The sequence below is a fragment of the Anolis carolinensis genome, chromosome 4 (assembly GCF_035594765.1).
Source record: "Anolis carolinensis isolate JA03-04 chromosome 4, rAnoCar3.1.pri, whole genome shotgun sequence".
Classification (NCBI taxonomy): Eukaryota; Metazoa; Chordata; class Lepidosauria; order Squamata; family Dactyloidae; genus Anolis; species Anolis carolinensis.
In genome coordinates this window covers 156,290,639-156,317,701 of record NC_085844.1, presented here as the reverse complement: position 1 = coordinate 156,317,701, position 27,063 = coordinate 156,290,639, and the positions used below count along the sequence as shown (strand labels likewise).

Below are 27,063 nucleotides of genomic sequence, written 5' to 3'. Positions count from 1 at the left end.
CACATAGAGGATTTCACTATAAGGTGGAAATGAGTCTATTTTGCAGTCTTCAAATCCAGCAATTCGAAAAAAACTAATTTCCTGCCATTATTACAAATTACAAAGATAGTAATAATGAGTACTAGTTAAACAAATTTTTATTCTTAACATGAAGTTGAAAGTTAAATACAATATAATATTTACTATAGCATCTCCCTACAAAATGTGAACGCACAGCACATACGTAACATTTCCCCAACTGTGTACACAGTACATAGATGTGCCTTCCTACACATTCAGATCCAGTCATGCTTTTATGTCTGAAATTCTGAAAGGTCTAAAAAGTAGATTTTATCCCACCCCCCTACACACAATTAAATACACCATAGCAAATAAGGCATCTATAAAGGTCAGGTTCCACAGAAAAGTTTTAAGTGTTTAGCAATTCTAAGCTTTAATACAAGTTGCAAAAAAAGTTAAGAATTACTTTAAAGAGTAGTTCCAATGTGCTATAATCTACTCTTATGTTATTGCACAGTCTGTACTTCTCTTATATAAAGACTTGAGAAATGTATTGATTTGGACACTACAGTAGATGTGCAGTGGTATATTAGACCCTGCATTTATCCTCTCCTTGCCTCATTTAGTGTTCTGAGAATGGATTCAGGAAAACTAAAATGGTTTACCCTCTTCCAGTACATTTATTTTCTATGGTCATTCCTTCAGAGGGTTTTTTTTTTTTTTTGCAGTTTTGACTTTTTAAGAGTTAATTATTCACTGATTTGATTTAAAAGCTCAAAGAATCTGTACATCCTCCAGTATGATTCTATGGCCAACTTTCCAGCTCATACCAAGGAAGCTGTTCTGACCCCAAACCAATGCCTGTCATAAGTAATGGACTGGATGAGGGCAAACAAATTGAAACTTAATCCAGGCAAGACAAGTGTTCCTGGTCAGTTGGAAGGTAGATCAGGGAATGGAGATTCAGCTTGTGCTGGATGGGTCACGCTCCCCTTGAAGACACAGGTCCACAGTTTGGGGACCCTCCTGGACTCGGCACTGAACCTGGAGGCCCAGGTTTCAGCGGTGGCCAGGAAAGCCTTTGCACAATTAAAATGTGTGCCAACTGTGCCCGTTCCTTGAGAAGCCAAATCTGGCCACAGTGGTGCATGCCTTAGTTTCATCCCATCTGGATTACTCTTAATGCGCTCTACATGGGGCTGCATCTGAAGAGTGCTCAGAAACTTCAACTGGTTCAAAGAGCTGCAGCCAGGTTGCTAACTGGGGCTGGCTTCAGGGAGAAAACAACTCCCGTTGCAGCATCTCCACTGGTGTCAATCTGTTACCAGGCACAATTCAAAATGCTGGTTATAACTTTTAAAACCCTAGACCAGTGGTACCCAACCTTTTTTTGACCAGGGACCACTCTCCAACATTAGTACCAAAAGGGTTACGAATCAGTTTTTAGTCAACTTTAGATTGGCTATTTGGGGTGCTGATTCAGAAAATTGTATCAGATAGACCACATCCGATCTAGCGTCTGATACAGAATATGTGCTATCCAGTAGTTGCCATCTGCTCGCCCACAGAAAACCATATTTAGTAATCTAGAACTGATGTGGTCTATCCAGTGCAATTTTCTGAATCAGCACTCCAAATCACTCCAGGAACAGGCCTAAAAAACAAAGACACCAAGAAAAAATTTTTTTGGTTGGGCTGTTATTATCCATAGTAGTAACGGTGAGGCTGCGGACCATATTTTAGTTCTTGCGGACCACATGTGGTCCACGGACCACAGGTCGGGAACCACTGTCCAGATCCAGGCTATTTGAACAACCACATCCCCTTGTACGAATCTGCCTGGGCCTTGAGACCTTCAGGAGAGGCCCTTCTCTCAGTCCCACCCCCATCTCAAGCCTGGTTGGTGGGAACAAGAAGGCCTTCTTGGTGGCCGCCCCTCAACTCTGGAACTCTCTGCCCAGGGAAGCCAGAATGGCCCCTTCCCTGCTGTTCTTCCAGCAGCAGGCTAAAACCTTTTTTTTAAAAGACAGGTGTTTAAAGACGAACGTGTTTAACATCTTGTCAGGGGATGCTATGGTTTTTAAATTTTAATATGTTTTGATGGATTTTAACTGAATTTCTTATTGCCGTTTGTGTTTAATTCTGTTTTAATGGTTGCATATTTGTATATTTTAAATTGGATACCAATGCTTTTATGTCAAGCTGCTTTGAATCCCCTTTGGGGAGATAAAACAGGGTATAAATATAACAACAACAACAACAACAACAACTTGCTCTGGTCATGCTGGACGACCTAGAGATTTCTAGAGAGAACACCTCTCTTGGATTCCAGGTCCTCCAGGATGATTCTATGGTCAGCTACTAGCCGAATTCAACCATAGTCATGCTGGAAGACTTCAGCCCCATCTACACTAACTATTTAATGCAGTTCAAAGCTAGCTACAAACTGCAGCAGCCAGACAACAAACTCACACAAAAGAACATGAAAGAAAGCCCTTAATACACATCTGTGCTCTGTGGTTTGCATCATCACTATCCGGGCCTCAAACTGGTTCCAGGAATTTCTATATAATCATCTGCACAGCGAAATCACTTTTTAAAATACTGGTTTAAAACTGCATTAAATATTCATTGTAGATGGGGACTTAGAATTTCCTGGAGGTGTTTTCCCAATTCAAAAAATAGCAATCTCTTTATTCATGATTTTTCATTTTCATAGGGTCCTGTGCCCCTAACCCCTGCAAACATGGAGTACTGATCATATCTCTGTCATTTCTAATGCGGAGAAAACAAGCAAACTAGACCATTATCTTTACAGCAACAAAGGCATAATCCACCTGTCTTTTTACTAGAACCCTGAGATCTCTCAACTACCCCTACAGATCTTGTCGAACTATAACTTCCAGACGCTATAACTAACATTGCAAATGGTGAAGTGTCCTGGGAGGCACAGATCAGCAATATCTGGAGGGCTAAACACTTCCTGGCCCTGAGCTAGAGCATGGTTGAAAAGGCATACACAATCCTTCCATCCAAAAGTTTACTCCTCCTCATGTCTGCCAACCATCTTCTTCATTTCAGAAGTGTGACTGGGAGGGGGAGCCATTTTGTCGATGCCAATATTCAACAAGCAGGAGTCAGAAATTCTTCTGATCTGTTTCAAGTCACACAGTTATCTTCCAGTAGATCCAGATCCATCTTCTCTTCTGCTTACCTCTTCTCTTCAAGTAATGTAGGTACATGAGAATTAGAAGGAGGCAAACACTTTTGGAACTGGAAAAAAGCAGTGTGAAGTACACAGTCATTCACAATTGTGCCTTTAGGGTTATGATAGGAAGAGGCTGATATGAAACAATGTCACTAGTGCTGGCTATTTTGCTTTGTTTTTTGCAACAATTGTTGTGTGCGTTATCTGGTAACTCCAATTCAACTTAGAAGAGTTTGCAGAAGACATTGAAGTTGATAGCTGCAAAAGAACTTCAGGGTGTTATGCCTCATGTGTAAGAATTTCCTCATTGATTGCTATGTAGTGAAGGATCTGTGAGAAGTAGGCCATTCAGGAGTCACCAAATAAATCCAAGAATTCTTGCCATTTTCCTTAAGACCTATACAGGAGTGGAAGAAAACACATTTGAGGAAAATCAGATTTGCTTGCTTCATAATGCACAGCTAATGGGACAATGCAAACTACAGTTCTAGACATGCTAACAATACATTGTTGATGTGTGTTATTATAAAATCTTGATAGCACATTAGCACAATATTATTATATAGTAAAATAAAAAAGCTCTGGCTTTATTAGCAGTTTCTTTTGAGTTCAATTCACATTTCTAATTTCTGTCCAGGTATTTCTATGGTGCATACAAGAGATACTGTTTGATTACATATTATAAGTTCACTCTAACACACTGAATCCTTCATGGGTATGCATTAAGCTTTGCATAAACACTGAAACACTATAAAGCGCCAGCAAAGACAGTCTCCATCTTGTCTCCTTGCTCCAGCTGAAGGCCCCTCCTACCAGTAACATGCTTTGTGTGTGTGTGTGTGTGTGTGTGTGTGTTTGTGTATATATATGTGTGTGTGTGTGTGTGTGTGTGTATGTGTATGCACATGCACACACACGCACACACATAATTATATATAATATTAATAATAATATTATGTTGTAATACAATGTAATAATAATTATAATTCACTATTATAATTGTATATTTATATTACATGCAATATTACTAATAATATTGCAATATAGTTGTATAATATAATATATTGTATGTATATATACTTGTAAACCGCCCTGAGTCCCCTTCGGGGTGAGAAGGGCGGTATATAAATGTCGCAAATAAATAAATAAATAAATATTCATTCTCAGTTAAATACAAGGATTCTTTTTCTTGTACTTAAAAAAGGGATATTTGTTCTGTGTTCAAACTGGGATTAGTCTATGGTAGCAGCCTATTGGAGGAAATACAGAATGGTGGGAAGGGGGGATATTTCTGCCAGTGCAGAAGGCCAATATCTATTTCAAACCTTATCTATGTAGTGTTATAGTGCTTCTTGAAGAAAATAATCAATTGAAGATGCATAGTATGGGATAGCTTGAACTGTATTTGGGAATACAGAACCAATTCAGCTTCAGCTGGTTATTCAGATTGCTCATCTGACCATATTAAACAATATATAGCAAACCAGAAGCATCCAATTTCACTTTTGTATAGTCAGAACCAGACTGCATTAGGACCAAACCGCAAAAAGCGATGGGCCAGCTAACACCTCCCAACAAAGGATTCCCTGAGGCAGTAAGCAGCCAGAACTTGAAGCTGCAAAGATATTCAATGTTAATCAAGGTGCAACATTCACACTTGCCTCAAGCAGACAAGAGTTCTTTCTCCCACCCTGGATCTTCCACAGATCTATACTTGCCTAGTTTCCAACAGACCTCACAACCTCTGAGGATGCCTGCCATAGATGCATGTGAAACATCAGGAGAACACACTTCTGGAACATGGCCATACAGCGCAGAAAACTCACAGCAACCCAGTGATGGTGATTATTTCCCAGAAGAGATTACAGCAGCTGCTAGTCACTAACCTTTTACAACAGCAAAAGATGGATATGGGCCCTTCATCTTCCAGTCTGTACCTTCCTGAATTTGGTAAATCTTTGCACTGTGATATGAAGCTATGAAGTTCTGTCTCTGGAAAACCTTCTTGTTGGTAATGCTAAAAATAAAGTCATGTGATTCAGCTTCATTGTAAGGCAACTCAGACAAGGTACAGGAGACAAATTCAGGGTAGGCTGGAATTTTCAAGGAGGAGATGCTATGCATGGTTGGAAAAATGAATATATCCCAGGGTAAAGGGAGGATTGAAGAGAAGGGAAAAGTAACTCTGTGGTCAAAAGTGATTCACTGCCCACATCCCTTCTAAAACTGGAGTTTGCTTTCATGCTGCCTCAAATACTAGTAACTGAATAGTGGTGCAAACTCAGTCACTAAAGTGAGGCTTTCCTGTTATTTCTCTCCAATTTCCTGAGGCTGAAACTTGCCAAGGGCACATAACAGTTAAAAGGATTGAGCAGCCTCTGTCTCCAACACATGGCAGGAGCAGAAAGTGGGGCACAGTTGTAGGTACAAATCATATTATCATAGGTTATGATCTGTTGAAATTCCACAATGTTAAATCACCCAAACTCTTTTCCTTGAGCATTGTAAGCAGATGTAACTTTAGCCTGATTCATCACACTAATAAGCAGGATTCTGTGGAAGAGAACTGCAAAGTTGACTATGCCCCATAGTTTGATCTATGAGGTACTAACAGCTTTGACTGCAGCTGCAGAAACATTTAAAGGCCATACATCATAATCTTGGTGCTATGGAAAGGATGAGTATTTGTAGTTGTTCTATATATGTTGTTCTACTGCAACTCTCACGGTCAATTTCCTTGAGTTCTGTTACTCAAAAAAAGAGATCTGCAGTACAGCAACATCTGAAGAACCACAAGTTTCACTCCACTGGTGCAATTAGCACATTTATTACAGATATACGTAAGCCAACGGGGAACCAAGGCTGCTTACAAGTCCCATCAGCCTGAGACTTCATAGCTATTGTTGGAAACTGGTTCATCAACAACTGGAGGACTACTCCCTCATCCATTATTTTCCTTTGATCTATTTTATAAAACAAATTAAGAGTATGTTTCATATCTAGAAGTCTTAAATAGTTTAGGACAAGAAATCTTACAAATTCAGTAGCCTGAAACTTAATAAATAATTTGAGAATCCCTTCAGACACCTTTTTTTTAAAACGCTGTAATGATCAGGTGCTTATTCCAAAGCTCTTGAAAGTCACAATTAATTATAAAAACAATTTGAAACAGTACTTCTCTACATTTGTTGCACATACCTTAACTGTTTCGTATGTGTCTGTAATGAGGGCAATGAAGAGACTTAGAACCATGTAGATGAACAAACTAATGAAAGAGTAGAGGTAGATCCGACTGAAGAGCCAAACCAAATAGCTTTTCTGTTGCATCTTTGCAAAAGTGGCAAACATGTCGTCTCCATTTATCAGAGAGAAGAGACATTCAGAAACCATGTTCAAGGAGCGGAACTTGAAGAGGAAGAGCAAAAAAGACGAGAGGAAATTATTGTTATTTATAAAACTTTCAAATTGTTTACAAAAAGTTTGCAATGGGAACATAACAAAAATATTACATTTTTATTTGGGGCTTGTTGCTATGCAGGGCAAAGGATTTGGGAATTAGAAGAAAGTACTTTGGGACTATCTGCATGCATAAATATTAATAGATCTCAATATTAATATCGGGCTAAGGCAATAGGAAGACTGAATTTCTCAAGCTGCCCTAAACAATATTCTTCACTTTCGGAATCATCATAATCTAATCTTTATGGACTAAGGAAATAGACTGGCTCTTATATGCATATACATGTTAACAGCACACTTGTTTTCATTTACCAAAATAATACCTTAACGTGATATGGGCCCAGCACAATCCAGCCACAGAAACAATAGCCCAGATAAATCATAGCAGCACAACAGCAAAATCGAATGACATTAGGCAAGGCTGCACGTAGTGTCAATATAAGCAACTGCAAAGAAAAGAAAAACCACAAACAAGTCCAGAACAATCCATTTGATTTTAACTATGCATTCAGTATGGTTGTCTATTAACAGAATTTTTTTTAGTAATAACAGCACAAAATTCTTACATTGTATTTCTGAAAGAAGCCAAGATAGCGGATCACTCCCAACCACACAAGCATGGTGGAGGTTCCTAACAGGATACTACAGACATCGTAGCTTGTTAGACTCTGCAGAAAACATACAAACAAATAAAAGTGGTAATCTGGTAGCATCACCTTTGCCATATTTGCCCACAAATCTTAAACCGCATGCCAGGGTGGCTAGAAGCCGAGATTTGGAAATATTCCTTTTTTCGACTATAGCTCTCAGAATTGCCCCACTAGCATTGCCAATGTGAGTTGTAGTCCAAAAGAGTAACATTTCCAAGCTGTGCATAGGACTACCCTGAAGCATATAAATGCACAAAATGTGCCATGTATTAAAGTGTGCATTTCCATTCATAGCTGAAGAGGTCTCTAAGGAGGGGGAGGGAGAAAGATTGAGGGGAGGGGGTCCTTTATTCACATTTACGACAAAATTGGAAGAAAGGAAAGCCGTACACATCCTTTCTGTACAATGGCAGTATTTCCACCACCAGATCAAACATTTAGCCCAAACCACAACTTTTAACGTTAATGATAAAAAGATATTAAAATGGAAGAATCCAGAGTTTTGTGAGTTCAGTTGTACGAAGTAATACTAAACTAAAAAAACCCCAAACTATTAATGGTCAGTTCAATTAGAAGACATTTCAAGCAGAGAAAAGGAGGATCCATGTGGGGCTTTTTCTAGCCAGTATGCAAGCTTCTTACCTTGGCTTGGATTTCCATCTTTAGTGTAGAACCAATTATGGTCAGAACATCGCTGACTATGATCATGATATACCATCCATTGACAAATTCCATCATATCATTGAAGGATACTTCTTTCTTATAATGATGTTGGAAAAAAATCACAAACTCCTAAAGGGATTGGATGGAGGAGAAAAGAAGAAAATATGCCATGAAGAACTAACTTTGACATGGAGTAAGAAATGACAAGAAACAAAACTCACCCTCTGCAGACGAATTCCTCTAATCACAGAGCGTGTGCACAGAATCAGTGATGTAAGACATGTCAGTATGACAAAGGCATCAAAGATCATCATATAGTGGGTATTCTTCTGTACTGGAAAAGAAAATATCCAAGATTAATTTATTTTATAATAATGTCTTCCTATATCTCAGACTCCTTGATGCGTATTTGTGTGGACTAGGGATTGAAATAATAAGTCTTTCGATGTTGGACTGTAACACCCAACATTCAATATTGGCTAACCTGGCTAGGACTACTGGGAGCTATGGTGCATAGCTGGAAGACTACAGAATTCACACCCCTAGTGCAGGCACGTTTTTATTTTGGCGGGGGGGGGGGGGGGGGTAATACTATGTTACACAATTTTTATTCCTGGGTTAGAAATGTCATTTCTTAATTGGGTCTATCATAAAAACACAGACAAATTTTATCGAACTGAAAAAACTTTGTTTTTGCAGGACATCCTGCAGCGCATTTTGCTATAGTTTTTCAATGAATATCTCATAGAGTCTCAACCAACTAAAAATAGTGTGTAGCAATCACAAAAATGAAGTTTCTGTAGTATAACAACTACTTTCAAAGTAAGTACTGCACAATTAAACAGGAAATAACACTTTTCAAACCAGGAATATAAATAATTTCAAATTTTGTTACATATTGTAACATTATTACATATTGTCATTGTTGAGCAAAAGTTCTCCCTGGAAAGAAGACATTTCCTTCATTCTTTAAAAAAAAAACATATTTGAAGTGAGATTAAAATTGTTAATTGGTCAAGCAAATATTCCTGGAAGAAAACAGCTAAAGAAATTCTGAGAAACCATGTCTTCTTCATTAATTCTAAAGCTACAGAAAAAACATATCTACATGATTTGTGATATAGTACATGATAAAGATTGGGCATAAATGGCTGCCCCAAAAATAACCCAGAATCCTCCTCCTTTGTCTCAATGTTTCTCTCATCTACAGCCAAATTTGCTACTACTAGTTGAATTGGTTAATTTATGCTCATCCATGGTGCAAAGGGCACAAGTGTGTAGAGCAGTGGTTCTCAACCTGTAGGTTCCCAGATGTTTTGGCCTTCAACTCCCAGAAATCCTAACAGCTGGTAAACTAGCTGGGATTTCTAGGAGTTGTAGGTCAAAACACCTGAGGACCCACAGATTGAAAACAACTGGTGTAAAGCATTTGTTTCCCTTTCCAGGTGGTAGAGAAGTGGAAAAAAATAAGTCACAAAAATGTTGGTGTCAGCCTGATACCATGTCTTTTAATGATACTGTATAGATACCATATAGTAAGGATGCATGGAGCTGGACAACAAGAGCAAGAGCCATATGGTACCTACAGGTAGTCAGGTAACAAATTTGTGTTTGCTAAGTGGAGATCCGCATCCAATCTCAGTCTTTTGGTATGCTGACAGAACATGAAAACACTGTTGTTCTCACAACTTCTAAGGATGCCTTCCATAGATGTGGGTGAAACGTCAGGAGATAATGCTTCTGGAACATGGTCATACAGCTTGGAAAACTCACAGAAACCCACTGATTCCAGCCATTAAAGCCTTCGACAACACTGTTATTACTATTATGCATTTACACAATCCAACACTGCCATCTAGGATTCAAATCCTGCTTCCAGAACTGCCACGCATGCCAGCATTTCAAGGAGATCACCCTTTCATACAACACGTTTATAGCACTATAATTCCATTTGAATTTCCATGGCTGCATCCTAGAGCGTGTAGTTTGGTGTAACACTGGAACACTCTGGCTGAAAATTCTTATAAATGCCACTCCCTAAACTGTAAAGGATTCCATAGAATATTTTTGTGGCATTCAAAGGGAAGTCATAGTGCTGTAATTGTATACTATGAAAGGGCTCCTAGGTGCCAGGAATCAGTATCTATTACCATATAACCCAAGGACCCTTAAATATCAAAGTGAAAGACCCATGAAAAGTTTTGGCACATTTCTCTGATTATTATTGTTATTATTATTATTATTTTATAAAAAGCAAATTACATCAGTTAAGGAAGAAAGGATAACACATGGCTCAGAATTTAGATGCAAGATGAATATAACGCTTTCCTTCTTTCTCATAAATGTCTCTTAAGACGGCATTTTCTTGCTGAGACATTCTTCATGGGAGCCTAATTGAGAATTTCCTCCCAGTGCAAATATTTGCCTCAGACCACTTCAAGAACACAAAGAGGAAAACAATGTTATATACCTTCTCTCCTCCTCACCTCCTTATTCACAAAATAAATTCAGTTCCATTAATAATAATACACATTAGACATAAAACATATTATTCACGTAACAATATATGTATTCTGTAAAATATTAGATCTGTGTCCTGACTACTTACTTGATCCAGAAACATGCCAATCTTTACACTCATTGATGGCAATATCATTATCCAGGCTTATTTTAATTCTTCCACTATGTGCTTTATTGTCAAAGACTATCTGTACCAGGTTGAGAAGTGGGAAGAGAAAGACATTGTGTTTTTAATTATTTAAGCATTTATATCCTCCAGAGAAAGATCTGTGATCTTTTTATATAATGACACACAGAAATGAGAAATGTACTTCTGCTCAGGAATATGGGACTGAGAAGTTTTACTTTTTCTACATGCTCAAAATAGTTAAAAGCTGGATTTAGCTGTAACACACATGTTACAGGTCATCTCCTACACATGAACAAGGTTTTTTTTGTAAATTTATTTATTTACTTCATTTTTACCCCGCCTTCCTCAGCTCTGGAAGGAATTCAAGGCGGCTTACAAATCCAGCAAAAATTCAATGCCACACAGCTAAACAATAAAACACATCTCATCAAAATGTAAACAATCTAAACATATAAGCAATTAAAACACATATCAATCAATTAACCGATTAAAACCATATAAAATGCCGAGCCATGATGACCAGTAGGTTGAAGCTGAAATTTCATATGAAATTGAAATTTCCATTTTCATGTCCATAGGCAAGCAAATAGTTCGCTGACATGAATGAAGTGGCTCTTTAAATGTCGTTGGACTACAACTCCCAGTCTTCCTCACAAATGACTATGCTAGCTAGTGATAACACCAGGATGCTGGAAGTTGCATTACAATACCTAGTCGCCTGCATGATTCCAACCCCTGCCCTGATCACAATAAATAATAATAATAATAATAATAATAATAATAATAATAATAATAATAATAAATATCTGGACATTTTGCAGCTGGGCAACATCAAGCATGAACATGTGAAGACTGTGGTCAGCAAAAAATACACACTCTCAGAAGCAAGCTCAATGGAGGCAACACCATCAAGGCCATAAACACCTGGGCCATACCTGTCATAAGATATACTGCTAGCATTATAAATTGGACACAGGCGGAACTGGACAATTTAGACAGAAAAACAAGAAAACTCATGACCATTAATCATTCACTGCACCCCCGCAGTGATATTGACCGGCTATATCTGCCTAGAAGATCAAGGAGCAGAGGGTTCTTACAAGTAAAACAAGCAGGCAAAGAAGAAGAACATGCCCTGGCAGAATATGTAAAGCAAAGTGAAGAACCTGCTTTGATTGAAGTCAAAAATCAGAAACTCCTCAAAGCACAGCAGACAAAGAATCGGTACAAGAAAACCGCACTACAAACTAGAGCTGACAGCTGGCATAACAAAACACTGCACAGAAAGTTCCTTGATAAAATTGAAGGAAAAGCTGAAGAAGCTGAAGGAAAAGGAGAAGACCTGACTATGGCTCACGAATGGGACCCTGAAGAAGGAGATAAAAGGCCTGATCCTTGCAGCCCAGGAGCAAGCCATCAAAACAAATGCAATTAAGGCCAAGATCGAAAAATCAGCTGATGACCCAAAATGCAGACTGTGCAAAGAAGCTGATGAAACCATTGATCATATCCTCAGCTGCTGTAAGAAAATCGCACAGACAGACTACAAACAGAGGCACAACTATGTGGCCCAAATGATTCATTGGAACTTATGCCTCAAGTACCATCTCCCAGCAGTAAAGAACTGGTGGGATCACAAACCTGCAAAAGTATTGGAGAGTGAGCATGCAAAGATACTGTGGGACTTCCGAATCCAGACTGACAAAGTTCTGGAACACAACACACCAGACATCACAGTTGTGGAAAGGAAAAAGGTTTGGATCATTGATGTCGCCATCCCAGGTGACAGTCGCATTGACAAAAAACAACAGGAAAAACTCAGCCGCTATCAGGACCTCAAGATTGAACTTCAAAGACTTTGGCAGAAACCAGTACAGGTGGTCCCGGTGGTGATCGGCACATTGGGTGCCGTGCCAAAAGATCTCAGCCGGCATTTGGAAACAATAGACATTGACAAAATCATGATCTGCCACCTGCAAAAGGCCACCCTACTGGGATCTGCACGCATCATCCGAAAATACATCACACAACCCTAGACACTTGGGAAGTCTTCGACTTGTGATTTTGTGATACGAAATCCAGCAGAGCTATCTTGTTTGCTGTGTCATAATAAAATAATAATAATAATAATAATAATAATAATAATAATAATAATAATAATCTTTATACCCCGCCTCCATCTCCCCAAAGGAGCTCAGGGCAGCTCACAAAAGCACTCTAGGGTGCCCCACATTAAATAGAAATACATAAGCATAAAAACAGTACAACATAAATTTAACCAAATACAAAGCGAACGGACAACATCAAATGATAAAATTTAAAAACGCAGTAATAACTGCAGATAAACTAGGCATCTTATTTAATGAACTAAAGTGCAGGAATAGCAAATAGTCCTCACATGTAGCCACAGGTCAAAGGCTTATTTAAAAAGCCATGTTTTTAGTCTAGATCAAAAAGTTTGGAGAGTGAGGGCTATTCTATGCTATTCTTAGTGTAGGTCTTCAGCATTTTGTAATATTTCTTGACTTTCACTTTGCGCATGCTTCTGTTGCCAAAGCCTTCACACCAAAAATACATAAAGTTGGAGAAAACTGGACTGAAACTACAGAAATTGAATAGTAGTGAAGGGAGGAGGAGACCCAGCCCCTACCCAATTTGCTGTCCATGTTTCATCAACTTCAATACTTTTAAAGAAGTATTTGCAGATAGTGGGTGGAGCTATTGATATTGAAAGACTAACCTTAAATTTGCGGTAGAAATCAATAACTATCCAGCCAATTAAATCCATAGTTGATTATTATATCTCTAGATGCCTCATCTTCAGACCAAGTTGCCTCATCCCATCTGCCACCTCCCCAAAGCTGCCAAGACAAATGCAGAAATAGTCCATAGAGAATATGATGATGGGACTCTGAATCCATTCATTCCTTAAAACTCTTTGGGGGAACAGACTGGGGCCCTTAAATAAAGGAGAATGTTATCATTCAAGTTTCTACTCACTGTCAGAGTGAAATCATAGCAATCTGGGAGTTCATGGTGACGAACCGTCTGGAGATTGATAGCCTTCAGTTTGAATGTGAGCTCAAGAGTCACAAGTCTAGAAGATAATTTTGAATGTTATTCCTTTGTTCCCAACAGTAACCAACAAGTACCCAAGTACCTACACTTGCCATAGGCCGTCCCATCATCCCTATTTCTCAAGGCAAGAGGGAGGAAACAGGGCAGAAGTGCAATCATGAAAAGTGTGCCATATATATTCTCTTCATTTGTTAGACATTTTAAATTATCCAAATGCAATGACATTACCAAGACCCCCCCCCCCATTTTAACATCACCATTGCCCACTCTTTGTGACATTGAAGTCAAAGTTTTGGACTATGTACCAGGTGGGAGGGGGAGCAGGATGAAATAAGGGTGTTGCTCCCAAAAAAAATACCAAAAGAAAATCTACCCTGCGATGAAATTCTCCTTCACTCTTCAAAGTTCTGCCACTGCAGGAATTTAAAGCACGAGTCAAGCATCTAGAAATCCATTTAGGCATCAAAAGAAAAGGGGTAAATGGCAAAGTTACCAAGACAATGCAAACATGGCAAATATAAGAATTCTAGATGTGAATGATTTTCAGTATCTTACTCTCTTAAGTGCTAGAAATTGCAAGACTGAAGGAAATTTTCATTAGAGGAGGGAAATTCATATTTAAAGAAAGAATTGTCCATGTTTCTTCCTGTCGTACCTACAGACCTGGTACAAGTCACTATTATTCCATCTCACCTATGGAAATCAAGAGTGAAGTTGAGATAGTTCTTCTGTAGTGTTCTGTTTAACAAAGGCAGCATTGGCTCCACATAAACACATTCTGTGGAAAGAAGAATACAGATGTGTTGTCTAGAAATCATTCCATATCTCATACAAAGCAACAATGAGCCTGGAACAGGACTGGAGAAACTGTGGCCATGCATGTGGGAGTATCCCACTAAACCAATGGTTTTCAACCTGGGGTCCCCAGATATTTTTGGCCTACAACTCCCACAAATTCCAGCCAGTTTACCTAAGGCACTAAACCCACGTGCATTGCCTTGTGTCCTTCAAAAACTGATATCTCAAGTTCTATTGGGATGAAGCAACAGATGCTGTCCCTTATGGCACATCGCCACAGGTCATAAGACCAACTACAACTAGGTTTTTCTCTCAAAGGGGAGAATATTCCAGTGCAAGCAGGACTAGATAGTATTTTATAAGGGGTTGGGCTCTGATAGGATACAACTGATAAAGCTGCTGATGCTCTACATCAGGCATGGGCAAACTTCGGCCCTCCAGGTGTTTTGGATGGGTAGGCTGTTAGGAATTTTGGGAGTTGAAGTCCAAAACACCTTGAGGGCCAATGTTTGCCCATGCTTGCTCTATATTATGACTGCAACATGCATTTGTTTCCAACCCTGTCAAAGTTATATAAACCCCCCCCTCTCTCTCTACATGCGCATGCACACACAAACATGCACACACTGATGTGAGTAGTTAGAAAGGATCACCTGTTTCAATTTCTGGGTCAATATCAAAGGTGTCATTTCCAGGGCAGATGGTGCCTTGCTTGTAGAAGTACTGACATATGGCCATAGGTGTCTCTTCAGCTCCTTTCTTTTCATAGGCATGGTTTCCAACAGAAATGTTGCGAAGCTGTAAATACTAAGCCAGAATTGATAGTTGGTTAGTGCCTGGAAAGTTGAGACCTTCAGCTGACAGTCCTCTGCAAGATCTACCACTCTGTAAAGCTATGCTCTATATACTTTTGATCCTCCAGATATTTTGGACTTCAGCTCCCACAATTCCTGACTATTGGCCAATCTGGCTAGGGCTCCTGGGACTTGAAATCTCAAACATCTGGAGGACCAACATTTGAGTACCACTCTATAAATTCCTATCAGGAAAACTCAGGTTGCCAAGATTCCATTATTCTAGATCTTTGGATTTGAAGTATGTATTGTTAATTAGCTTCAATTATTTTTCATCTTGTTTTTAAATATTATGTTCTGCCTTACTGTACGGTGCTTAGGGAGTCCTGGTGGGCAGAAAAGGCAATTGGGGTATATTGTAATAAGTTCACAGACTATGCTGTTCCACTGCTACACAAAATTAAATGGACCGTGTATGAAAGACAAGGCCTCCTTGTCGCTAATGCTGAGAACATTGTAATTTTTTTCATTTTGAAGGTCTGACAGTCTTCTCATCTCTTGGTTTTTAGATATCATTGTAAAAACTTTCCTGTTTCAATCATATGTATGTGTGCAATTTTATATATGCTTTTACTTCTAAACCTGTTTTAACTCTGGTCTATGGCATTATCTGTGTGACTTTTATCATAGTTTATCATTGTAATTTTACTATATTCTTATAGTTTTAATAAACTTTGTAAACTGCTTTAAATGATTCTCAGAAAAGCAACAGGGATGACAATGAAGAAGATCCACTAAAAGGGCATCTAACAATATTTAGATCAAGGTGCAAATGTTGCTTTAATACATCTAGGGTTGCTCTCTTAGTGACACTTGGAATCATAGTTTCCATTAATATTATATGACAAAGTCTTTGAGATCAGAAAATGCATTTTTAGAATATTAAAGAGCCCGTTCTTCATAACACTTTAAACCCTTTTAGTAGTTTTGCACAGCAAGCTCTTCAACAAATGTTTGGATGTGACAAATTCCCTTCTTCTCATTAGTACAAGGGTAAGAGTCAATTCAGGCCATGTGAATGAAGCTACAATTTATAGTATGTTGATTTGGAAAAGCAATCTTCATGTGGAATTCTGATCTAGGAATTATTAAGCAAATGTAGATGTTGTCTGGTTGGTTTATCATACACAGATGCTGAGAAATTATAACAAGGGGTGTTATAATTTCCACAAACCACATGGAAACCAAATGGTCCAGTCGATTATTACAGTTTTTATATTCTCACTGTTAATTCTGGCAGGCAAATGGATAGTCGAACAAGAACTGAACCAATTCTATGTGGAGTCCTAACATATCACTACTGTGAAAAATGGTTACTGACAACACATAATCTTGTACAAGCTTCTTAACAACATAGATATTTCAACAGAAGGAAGCTTATATTTATACTTTAATGAAGCATAGACTTTCCGTAGATTTTGGTTTAAGTACACTCCATTTAACAGTCACCTTTTTTACTGCATAATTATATACTGATGAGGTGGTTGAAGTGTAGTGTATAAATCGTTTGACCTGAACTGCCAATACCAAGATTCAAATCTCCACACAACAATAATGCTCACTGGATGGCTTTGAGTCAGTTACCATCTCTCAGCCTAAACTATTTCGCAGGGTTGTTATTTGGTGAAAATGGAAAAGAAAAGAAACATCCAATGAGATCATTGGAGGAAGAGATCAAGGAAGAAATAAGCAAAAACAAAGAAAACAGGCTTGTTTTTTCGACTAATCGTTTGTATTCATTTAACACTCATAGCTGAATTTCTGGAATAACATACTGCTTTTTAAAACTTGGTTTACAGAAAATGACTACAGTTTGCTATACACATACAGTAAAACAAACAATTTACCTGGTTTATTGCAAAGGAGATTTGGTCATACACGTCCATTTGTGTATATACTGCATAGGTGTCATCCAGTCTGTCTGTATAGCCTTTCAGGAAGAGATGTTTAAAAGCCACGGTGTTTTCTTCTTTAAATGCAACTACCATCTGATTACTTAATCCAAAGACTACTAGCTGAAAATCATCAAAATAGAAAGATAAATGGAAGAAAGATGTTTATATATATTTCAGTAATTTAAAGTTTGAGAACCAGTAGTTTTGCGTTCCTGGGAGCCTGCAAGAGCTGCAGCATATGTTCTGACAAGGTTAAAGGCTACTTGTGCACTACTTTATTTTAAAAAATAGCCATTTCTGATTTTGAAAAAATGCTATTTTAAATGCTAGTTAAGTAGTGCACAAGTAGCCTATAAGGTAAGTAAAGGTTTCCCCAACATTAAGTCTAGTTGTGTCCGACTCTGGGGGTTGGTGCTTATCTTCATTTCTAAGTCGAAGAGCCGGCATTGTCCTTAGATGCCTCCTAGGTCACGTGGCCAACATGACTTGCATGGAGTGCCGTTACCTTCCCAACAAAGTGGTACCTGTTGATCTACTCAAATTTTTGAATTGCCAGGTTGGCAGAAGCTGGGGCTAACAGCGGAAGCTCACCATGCTACCCGGATTCAAACTGCCAACCTTTTGGTCAGCAAGTTCAGCAGCTCAGCAGTTTAATCCGCTGCACCACTGCGGGCTCCTACATCTATACTGGAGAATTAATGCAATTTGACACCATGGCTCAATGCTATGGAGTCATGGTAATTGTGATCTTACAAGCTTTCTCTGCCAAAGAATGCTGGAACTTCAAACTATAAATTCTAGGATTTCATAGCATTAATTCTGCAGTAGATATGCTCTCAAAGTCAGTCCCTCAGGTTGGATCTACACTGCCATATAAAATCCAGATTATATTATTTGAACTGGATTATATAGCAGTGTAGACTCATATAATCCAGTTCAAATCAGATAATTTGGATTATCTGCTTTGATAATCTGGATTATATGGCAGTGTAGATCCCGTCTCAGATCTGAGAAAGTAATTTTCTTTCTTCACCTGAATGATATGAAAATAGGGAGTCAATTTTCCTTTTAGGTCTTAAAACCTAAGAGCTAAAGGGAAAATTGACTCCCTATTTTCATATCATTCAGGTGGAGAAAAATTACTTTCTCAGATCTGGAAATGTAGCTCTCTTAAAGCAACAACAACAAATGTTTTTTTAATGTCACATATCATCTAACTTTTCACAAATGAAAGTAAAGACATGTAGTCAAGCAACATCGCAGTATGGTGAAGATGGCAAAAATTATTAAGGAGAAATAACAAGCTAGAGAACAGTGCAGAAGTTTGCTTTTGGTTAAGCCTTTTAAGAAGAGAAAGATTTCATCCCACATCTTCCTTACTCTCCCCCTAGCTAACTGAATTAGAAACTTTTGGACTTTGAAGTACATTTCCTGCAAATGAAATAAGCTGATGACAGAGAAAGTATGAGGAAGATAGAGAAACTGGGCCATTTTAAAAGCAGCTAAAATATATATGGGGAGTTTTTTTCGTGTCAGGAGTGACTTGAGAAACTGCAAGTTGCTTCTGATGTGAGAAAATTGGCCATCTGCAAGGATGTTGCCCAGGGGGCGCCCTGATGTTTTTGATCTTTTACTATTCTTGTGGGAGGCTTTTCTCAAGACCCTGCATGGAATTGGAGCTGACAGAGGGAGATCATCCGCGCTTTCCCCAGGTTGGATTTGAACCGGCAACCTTCAGGTCAGCAACCCACCCTTCAAGTCAGCAGTCCTGCCAGCACAAGGGTTTAACCCATTGTTGACAAGGGATTAATGAGGACATTCCAGCATCTGTGCCCAGACTTACCTGGATAGTAACCATTGCAATTTTCAGAAGCTGGATGCCAAGCTTCCAAGGCTTCCTCCCTCGAGCCCAGAATTTTTCACAGGGGTTCATAAAGAAAAATTTAAGTTTCCTTCTGAGCTGATCTTCTAGGAGCAATTCCTGACATATTGAAGACCGCTGCTTGTAACTGTAAACGTTTTCATCATCATGAGAACTGCAGCTGCTAACAATCACTTCAGCAATATCCATGGCTGGAATTTAAAAAATCATGGGAAAAAGTCATTTTGGAAGAATTAAGAAAACACACTATATACTTGGGGTTATAAACAGAACTTGCAAATGAGACTCTTTTTTTGAACATTTCCCAGAATCCCTAGCTATGAACACAATATAAAACATGAGCTGGGCTAATCTCTCAGGAAGCAGATGACAAAATCCAACCAAGAAATGACCAAAGAGAATACCTCTCAAGGGAATCATTCTACTGTATATCAACAGCTAAGCAAAACAGAAAATGACAAATTCGTTAAAAATAGGAGAAAAGCTAATTCCCCCTGACCAGTTCCCATTCACAGAAAGCACTTGTGCTAGATCCAAAGGAGTCATTTTCCATAAGCATAGGACTTTGTATAATTCCAAGAAGACAAGACCTTTAAAATTTCCAGTTTTCATATTACAACCTAGGATGATACAATGGTAGAGTTGAAAGGGACCAAAGGGGCTCTATAGTTCAACTTCCTACCTTGCAGAAATACATAACTAAAGACTCCTGAAAAGGAGGCATCCAACCCGTTTAAAGACAACCAAAGAGGGAGAATCCATCACCCTTGAAGGCAATTTATTCCTACAGTACAAAAGGTTCTTGATAATTAGACAGATTCTCCTTTCTTGCTTTTGGATCATGTTCTAGTCTTTGCAACAACAACAAAAAAGAGCTGGCTTCATCCATCTACATCATAACCCTTCAAATATGTAATACTAACTAACATGTCACCTTAATAATAAATAAATAATAATAATAAACTATTTATAGACTGCTCTATCTCCCCGAAGGGACCCAGGGCGGTTTCCAACATATGGCAACCATTCAATGCCCAAAGCAAACCATACAGACAGTTCACATCAAGACAAAGCACATTAGACAATATAAGCAACCTAACTATAACTTAATAAAACAAAATGACAACAATTAAAATAAAGATTTAAAATAAAAATAAATAAAATAAAATAAAAGCATAAAATACAAAAACCCTGATAAAACACATTAAGGATAAAATATATATAACACCGAATACATCAAAACTCCATCAGGCAAGGTTCAGGAGTTTGGATGTTGACAAGATATTTTTGAAAACATAGGCAATGAATTAAAATCCTAAAACCAAGTATTTTTCTGAAGCTGGATCTACACTGCCCTATATTCCAGGATCTGATCCTAGACTATCTGCCTTGAACTGGATTATATGAGTCTACACTGCCAGATATGCACATAATCTGGGATCAGATCCTAGGATAAAGGGCAGTGTAGATCCAACCTGAACATTCTTACCTTTTTGCAAAAAAAAAAAAAAATTGGTGAGGCCAGATCAGAGTCTGAGCTGCCTTTTAAATCCACGTATGTTCTAGCGAAGTTTTTACATGCAAACTTGCCATTTAAATGTCCTAAAGTCACCAGATTCCCCACAGCTCTAAAAAGCTCAGCCTTGGTTAGTACTTGGATGGGAGACCACCAACAAATACTAGGCTAAATTTCTGAGGAAGGAACTGACAAAACCATCTCTGAAAATTCCTCGCCTAAGAAAACTCTATAAAGGTCAAGCAATCACCATAAGTCATCACGCAACTTGAAAACGCATACATACAAAAATGGAAAGTTAGATCAATGTAAGCATCTGAGGAGGGAAATTTTGCAAAGGTAGACAAAAGGAAATACAGTGCTCCCTCACTTATCGCTGGGGTTAAATTCCAGGACCACCTGCAATAAGTGAAAATCTGTGAAGTAGTGACACTATATTTATTTTAATATTTATACATTATTTTAGTAGTTATATACTATATTAAGTCTTTATCAACCAATCGTGTGTTGATAAATCGCTTCCTTCTCCTCCCGTTGCCACTTGAGCTCCTTTTCTCTCCCATTGGTTTCTCCTTCCTCCCTTCCTTAGGTTGTAAATTGTAATTTTTTGTGATTTATAATAGTCTTTTGGAGTTTATTGAAAAATCGTAAAACAGCGAATCTGCAAAAAGTGAACCGCGAAGTAGTGAGGGAACACTGTACTCCCTCCACAGTTCACTGTTCAGCTAGCCTCATTTTGTGCATATGTGTTTTGCTCCTTGAAAGATATGTCCTGTCCATAATTTTTGAAAATATTTTTTTCATGGTCACCACACTGAATCCAGTGTTTAGTAAACTAGGGCTGGATCTACACTGCCCAGGATCTAATCCCTGATTATCTGCTTATCCCAGATCATCGGCCAGTGTAAATTCATATAAGATCAGATCCTGGGATATAGTCGTGTAGATCCAGCCAAGGAGAAGGGATGTAAAAAGACTAGGTAGCAGTAGTTGGGAATATACATTTGTTTCTTCCAACTGGATGATCTGGCAGATGGGGGGGGGGGGGGGGACAAAGAGATTGCTCCTGCTCACCCAAGCTTTTCTTTACTGTGATTTCCATCAGAATGGTATACAGGCAGTCCTTGAGTTGCAAACATCTGACTTAAAAACAACTAATAGTTAAGAATGGGAGTGAGACAACAGGAAGTGTGAGAAATCTACCCATAGGAAGGGAAATTCACTCCTGGAAGAGTTATCATTGGGAAAAGGTGTCTCCAATGAAGCTTTATCGTCAATCCTTGTTTCCACAACAAGTCAACATTTTCAAAATCCAGTGATCACAAGGATAGAAAGTGAGGTGAAATTTTTTCAACAAGAGCACAAAACAGCAAAACAGATACCATAGGGGTGTTAATCCTTCCCTACACTATCCAAAGCTTGATCTATGTATCCATGTATCTATGTATCTGTGGCTGGAGTTATACTGTACTTAAAAATGCACCTGTTCTAACCTATAAACAAATTCAACTTAAAAACAAACCTATAGAACCTATCTTGTTCATTACTTGGGGACTGACTGTAGTTGCTTTCTCCAGAACACAGAAATGGTACAGAGACACATTCAGAGGTAGACCTATTCATAGACATGCCATTAGAATCAGCAGATTTCAGAGGAACAGTTAAAGGAATACACTGTGGCTGCTTGGAAGGGCCTTGAGCCCTTCAGCACCTCCTCTTCCTGCCACTTTACATGTTTGTCTTGGTATATGAGCAGTAACTTGAACCTGTCATGTATTCAGAGAATATTAGCTTCCAGGCAGAAGAAGGTTTCATGATTCTGGAAGCTGTAATTTTCTCAAGCTTTCCTTATGCTGTTGTTTTTCTTGATGTGTGTCTTCAACTCATTCTGACTTATGGCGATTATAATGAGAACCCAGCAGTGTTTTGCTGGCAGAATTTGTTCAAAGCGCCCTTGCCTTTCTCTGAGATTGAGAGAGAATGTCTTGCCCAAGGGAACACAGTGGGTTTCCATGCCTGAACAGGCATTCGAATCCTGGTGTCTCAGTACCTTAACCCAACACTCAGACCACTACAACACACTAGTTCCTATCTCCCTGTATTGGAATGGGAGAAGTCGTAAGGTAGAATGCATTTGAGAAGCCTGTCTTAACTCTCCTTGTAATATGAATAGAATCAAGATAGCAAGAGGAGGATCAATTGTCCTCTCTCTTGCACAGAAGATGTGAATTATTTAGTGTTTTACCTGAAACAGCAGCCAAAATATGCCAAGTCTGTTAAGAGGATGCAGCACATTAATTTAAAATCAGGTTCAGTGTGATCTTAAGCACGTTTGCTTTGAAACTTGTCCCATGGAATTCAATGGTATACTTGCCTCACAGAGAGAAATTGATGGTCCCTTCCATACAGTTGTATAACATCCAAATTGAACTGGATTATATGTCAGTGTGGACTCAGATAATCCAGTTCAAAGCAGTTACTGTGGAGTATCTGCCTTGATAGTTTGGGTTATATGGCTGTGTGAAAGGGCCCCATGACACAACTTCCTTCCACGTAAACAGACATAGAATCAGGTAGTTATTTTTCTCATGAAACATTGTCTTGATACCTTTCAGGTTAGTCAACCTGAAATTCTAGGAACACTTAAAAGTTGGTGTCATTAAATATAATAGGATTTAATTCCAAGAAGACTGGACAAAATTGCAATGTTATTGTCATTATGGAAAACAAGAAAGAATCTGTTTCAAAACCTAAATCCTATGCAGGGGAGGAAATAGGAGCTCATCTTTCATTCTTTTTTCTCAGCCCAAATTTTGTAACTAGAGATAGATAAAAGTCAAAGGACAAAAGGTGGAAGAAAGTGGTTTATTTTCATACGCCAGGCTACTTGTGTATCAGAAATGTTTCCAAATTATGACAGCTACCTTTTACCACACACACAACAGTGCCACGTGCTACTCTGACTGTATTCAAGGAAAAACTGATTTTCACTTCTATAATTGGTGACACAATAAGGCATACACACACTATGCTTGCTCTCACTCTTAAATAAATGTGGGTAGAGATAACAGGGGTGGCATATGTTGCTATCAATGTGTCCCTGAACTGCAGTTTAAAGCATCGATGTGCTGGTTTGAAGCATTTTCTAGAACTGGGTTGGAATTGTGTGGACCTCCTGAACTACAGCTCCCAGGTGAGGAATGTTGGTCACTGCAGTTCAACAATATCTAAAAGGCCATATAGCTGCTACCTCTGTTCTAGACCATGAACTGCATGTGTGTGTATTTTTATCTACTACCATGTGGATTAGAAGCTCTATTTACTGTGAAGTACAAGAAAGGCTTCTGCAGTTCTATTCAGACTTAAAATCTATGGACCCTCCCTGCCACACAGTCATATAACCCAGAATATCAAGGCAGAAAATCCCACAATAACAGGTTTGAATTGGGTTATCCACATTGCCATATATTCGAGCTCAAAACAGATAATGTGGGATTTTATTCAGCTGTTTGAAAGGGGACTTAGTTATTCTAAATTACAGCCACATTGGTGCAAAGTACCCATCCAGTGGAGAGCCACCATTGGATAGTGGTTTGAGTGTTGGATTAGGGTTCAAATCCCCTTTCAGCCATTGGAAACCCACTGAGTGACCTTGGGAATACTACACTCCTTCATCTCAAAGAAAAGCAAAGGAAACCCCCCTTTGAACAAATATTGATAAGGAAACCCTATGATATGGATCACCATACGTTTCTGACCTGAAAGTCCACAACAACAACAACAACCACCACCACCACCACCACCCATGCAGGGAAAGATATTGTAGTATTGTCAGCACACTAAGGAAGTTTTTGTAGCTACCTAGTTACAATTCAAATATCTTCCATGCATAGCAAGCCACTGTTGTTGTTTTTAAGCTAGTATTATTATTACTTATGAGTATTATTGCCTCACTAAACTTCAAGCCAGAAGCAAAGGAAACCTCCACATGATTGGCATACAGTTAATTGCTGGAGTTTATGCTTGCCATTATAAAAGCTCTAAAGTCTTTATTTGAAGGTGAATGGGGGTTAAGAAAGAATGGTGCCAGAATGAAGAATGGATCCTGGAAACTGCTCAGATTGCTGGATTAGGCAGACCATCAGTAAACATGTCTCTTTCTAATACTGTAAGTCACCTTTCACAACAATCCTGTGAGGTAAACTGAAGTTGATATTTTACAGCTAGCCCATTTGGGAAGCAGTGCAAAGAAATACAATTTAAATCTGGGTTCCTCACATTCACACCCAGGAAAGAAAAACACATTAGCTATCTAAGGGCCCTTCCACACAGCCATATAACCCAGAATATCAAGTCAGAAAATCTTACAATATCTGCTTTGAACTGAGTTATATGAGTCCACACTGCCATATATTCCAGTTCAAAGCAGAAAATGTGGGTTTTTATTCAGCTGTGTGGAAAGGGCCTTAATGTTGGCCTCCCATCATGTCTTAGGCTGGTTCTATAATGCAGTTTGAACTGCATTATATGGTCAGTGTGGGCCCATATTATGCAGCTCAGTGTAGCTCAGACTGACTGGGTCTACCCAGTGGTTCTCAACCTCTGGGTCCCCAGATGTTTTGGCCTTCAGCCCCCAGAAATCCTAACTGCTGGTAAACTGGCTGGGATTTCTGAGAGTTGTTGGCCAAAATACTTGGGGACCCACAGGTTGAGAATCACTGATCTTCACTAATTATATAATGCAGTTTAAATTGCATTACTTGGCAGTACAGATCCATCCTGAGGATGGCCATTGGGCTTTGGTATCTGATGCCATTTGTTCCCAACTCCTGTTCTTGCCCAAAGCTTGGAAAAGTTACTTTTGGAAGTACAACTTCAGGAAAGTCCAACGGTTACAGAAAAGTCACCTTTCTGAGCTCTGTTTTAGCCAGTAACGAAAGTCCACTGCAATAAACTCTTGCAAAAGTTAAGATAAAAGGGCCAAAGAAATAATCCACGGAAGGCTGTCCAAACTGGTCTTGTGTCCTTGATTTGGTTTAGAAGAAACACTCTGCAAAGCTCTTCCTCCTTTCACTAAATTAAACAAACACTACGTCCATTCACTTCGCATCATAGGCGCGTGAAACTATGATTCCCTGAAGGTTACACTTCGGAAAGGTGCTTTGCAGTCCTATAACTTCATCACATGCATTAATACTGCTCTATCCTCTTTCAACTGGATATTCGATAACAATCAGGCAGCATCAATATTCCCTGCAAACATTAGCACAAATGACTTTTAAGGAAAAGGCACCAACAGTTAGCATTACCACCTTTCTGAAATATAAAGCAGAATTTGCTCTAAGGGTTGTTGTATGTTTTTCGGGCTGTATGGCCATGTTCCAGAAGTATTCTCTCCTGACGTTTCGCCCACATCTATGGCAGGGATCCTCAGAGGTATTACCTCACAACCTATGACTCATAGCGGCTGAGGGGGAAAGGAAGGGCCTGGGGCTGTGAGGAATGCTGGGAGCTGAAGTCCAAAACACCTGGAGGGCCCAAGTTTGCCCATGCCTGGTGTCGACGCACTCAAAGGCAAAGCATGCACAGGGCGCACACCTGAATGCTGGCTCCACGAAGGAGCCCTTTGGAGGCGGCGCATCCTTCCTGGGCTGAGAAGCTTTTTCCCCACGCGCGTCGAGTGACTAACTCACGGAGAAGGCCGGGCGGGTTGCCTTTCCCCAAGCCGCCCTTGGGAGCAGAGCAGACACCTGATGCCGGGAAGAGGCCATGCACTCACCTGCGGGAGGCAAAGCGGGCAGCGGCAGCACCTTCAGAGGGAGCCCGGCTTCATCGCCCTGGAGGCTTTGTTTGGGTCTGTCTGCACCAGGAGCGACGGTCCCGGCTTTGCGGCGTTCAGCGCAGCGACTGCGGAGGCGGCGGCGGCGACACCACGTGATTCAAGCCGGCTCCTGCCGCACCGCTCCCTCCTCCTCCTCCTCCTCCCACAATCAAAGCCGGCCGCCTCCGTGCTATAGGGCCATGTTCCAGTAGCATTCTCTCCTGACGTTTCGCCTGCATCTATGGCAGGCATCCTCAGACGTTGTGAGGTATGTTGGAAACTAGGCAAGTGGGTTTTATATATCTGTGGAAGGGCCAAGGTGGAAGAAAGAACTCTTGTCTGCTTGAGGCAAGTGTGAATGCTGCAATGAATCACCTTGATTAGCATTGAAAAGCCTTGCAGCTTCAAGATCTGGCTGCTTCCTGCCTGCGGGAATCCTTTGTTGGGAGGTTAACTGGCCTTGATTGTCTCTTGTCAGGAATTCCCCTATTTTCAGAGTGTTGCTCTTTATTTACTGTCCTGATTTTAGAGGTTTTTTTAAAAAATAATGGTAGCCAGATTTTGTTCATTTTCATGGCAGGAAGAAGCC

The 27,063-nt window shown here is 39.4% G+C and overlaps 1 protein-coding gene across 1 annotated transcript; it reads right to left on the bottom strand.

Moving 5' to 3' along the window:
* Positions 1-119: 119 nt before the first annotated feature.
* mcoln3 (mucolipin TRP cation channel 3) lies at positions 120-26,590 on the bottom strand. Its single transcript, XM_008114179.3, has 14 exons — positions 26,433-26,590; positions 19,099-19,328; positions 17,208-17,375; positions 15,160-15,313; positions 14,402-14,486; positions 13,631-13,727; positions 10,589-10,688; positions 8,202-8,314; positions 7,960-8,109; positions 7,234-7,335; positions 6,991-7,113; positions 6,407-6,613; positions 5,095-5,225; positions 120-3,605 (listed from the first exon to the last, which is right to left on the bottom strand). Exons 2-14 carry the CDS (start codon positions 19,324-19,326, stop codon positions 3,599-3,601), a joined length of 1,665 nt encoding a protein of 554 aa, XP_008112386.1. The 5' UTR covers positions 19,327-19,328; positions 26,433-26,590; the 3' UTR covers positions 120-3,598.
* Between the last annotated feature and the right edge of the window lie 473 nt (positions 26,591-27,063).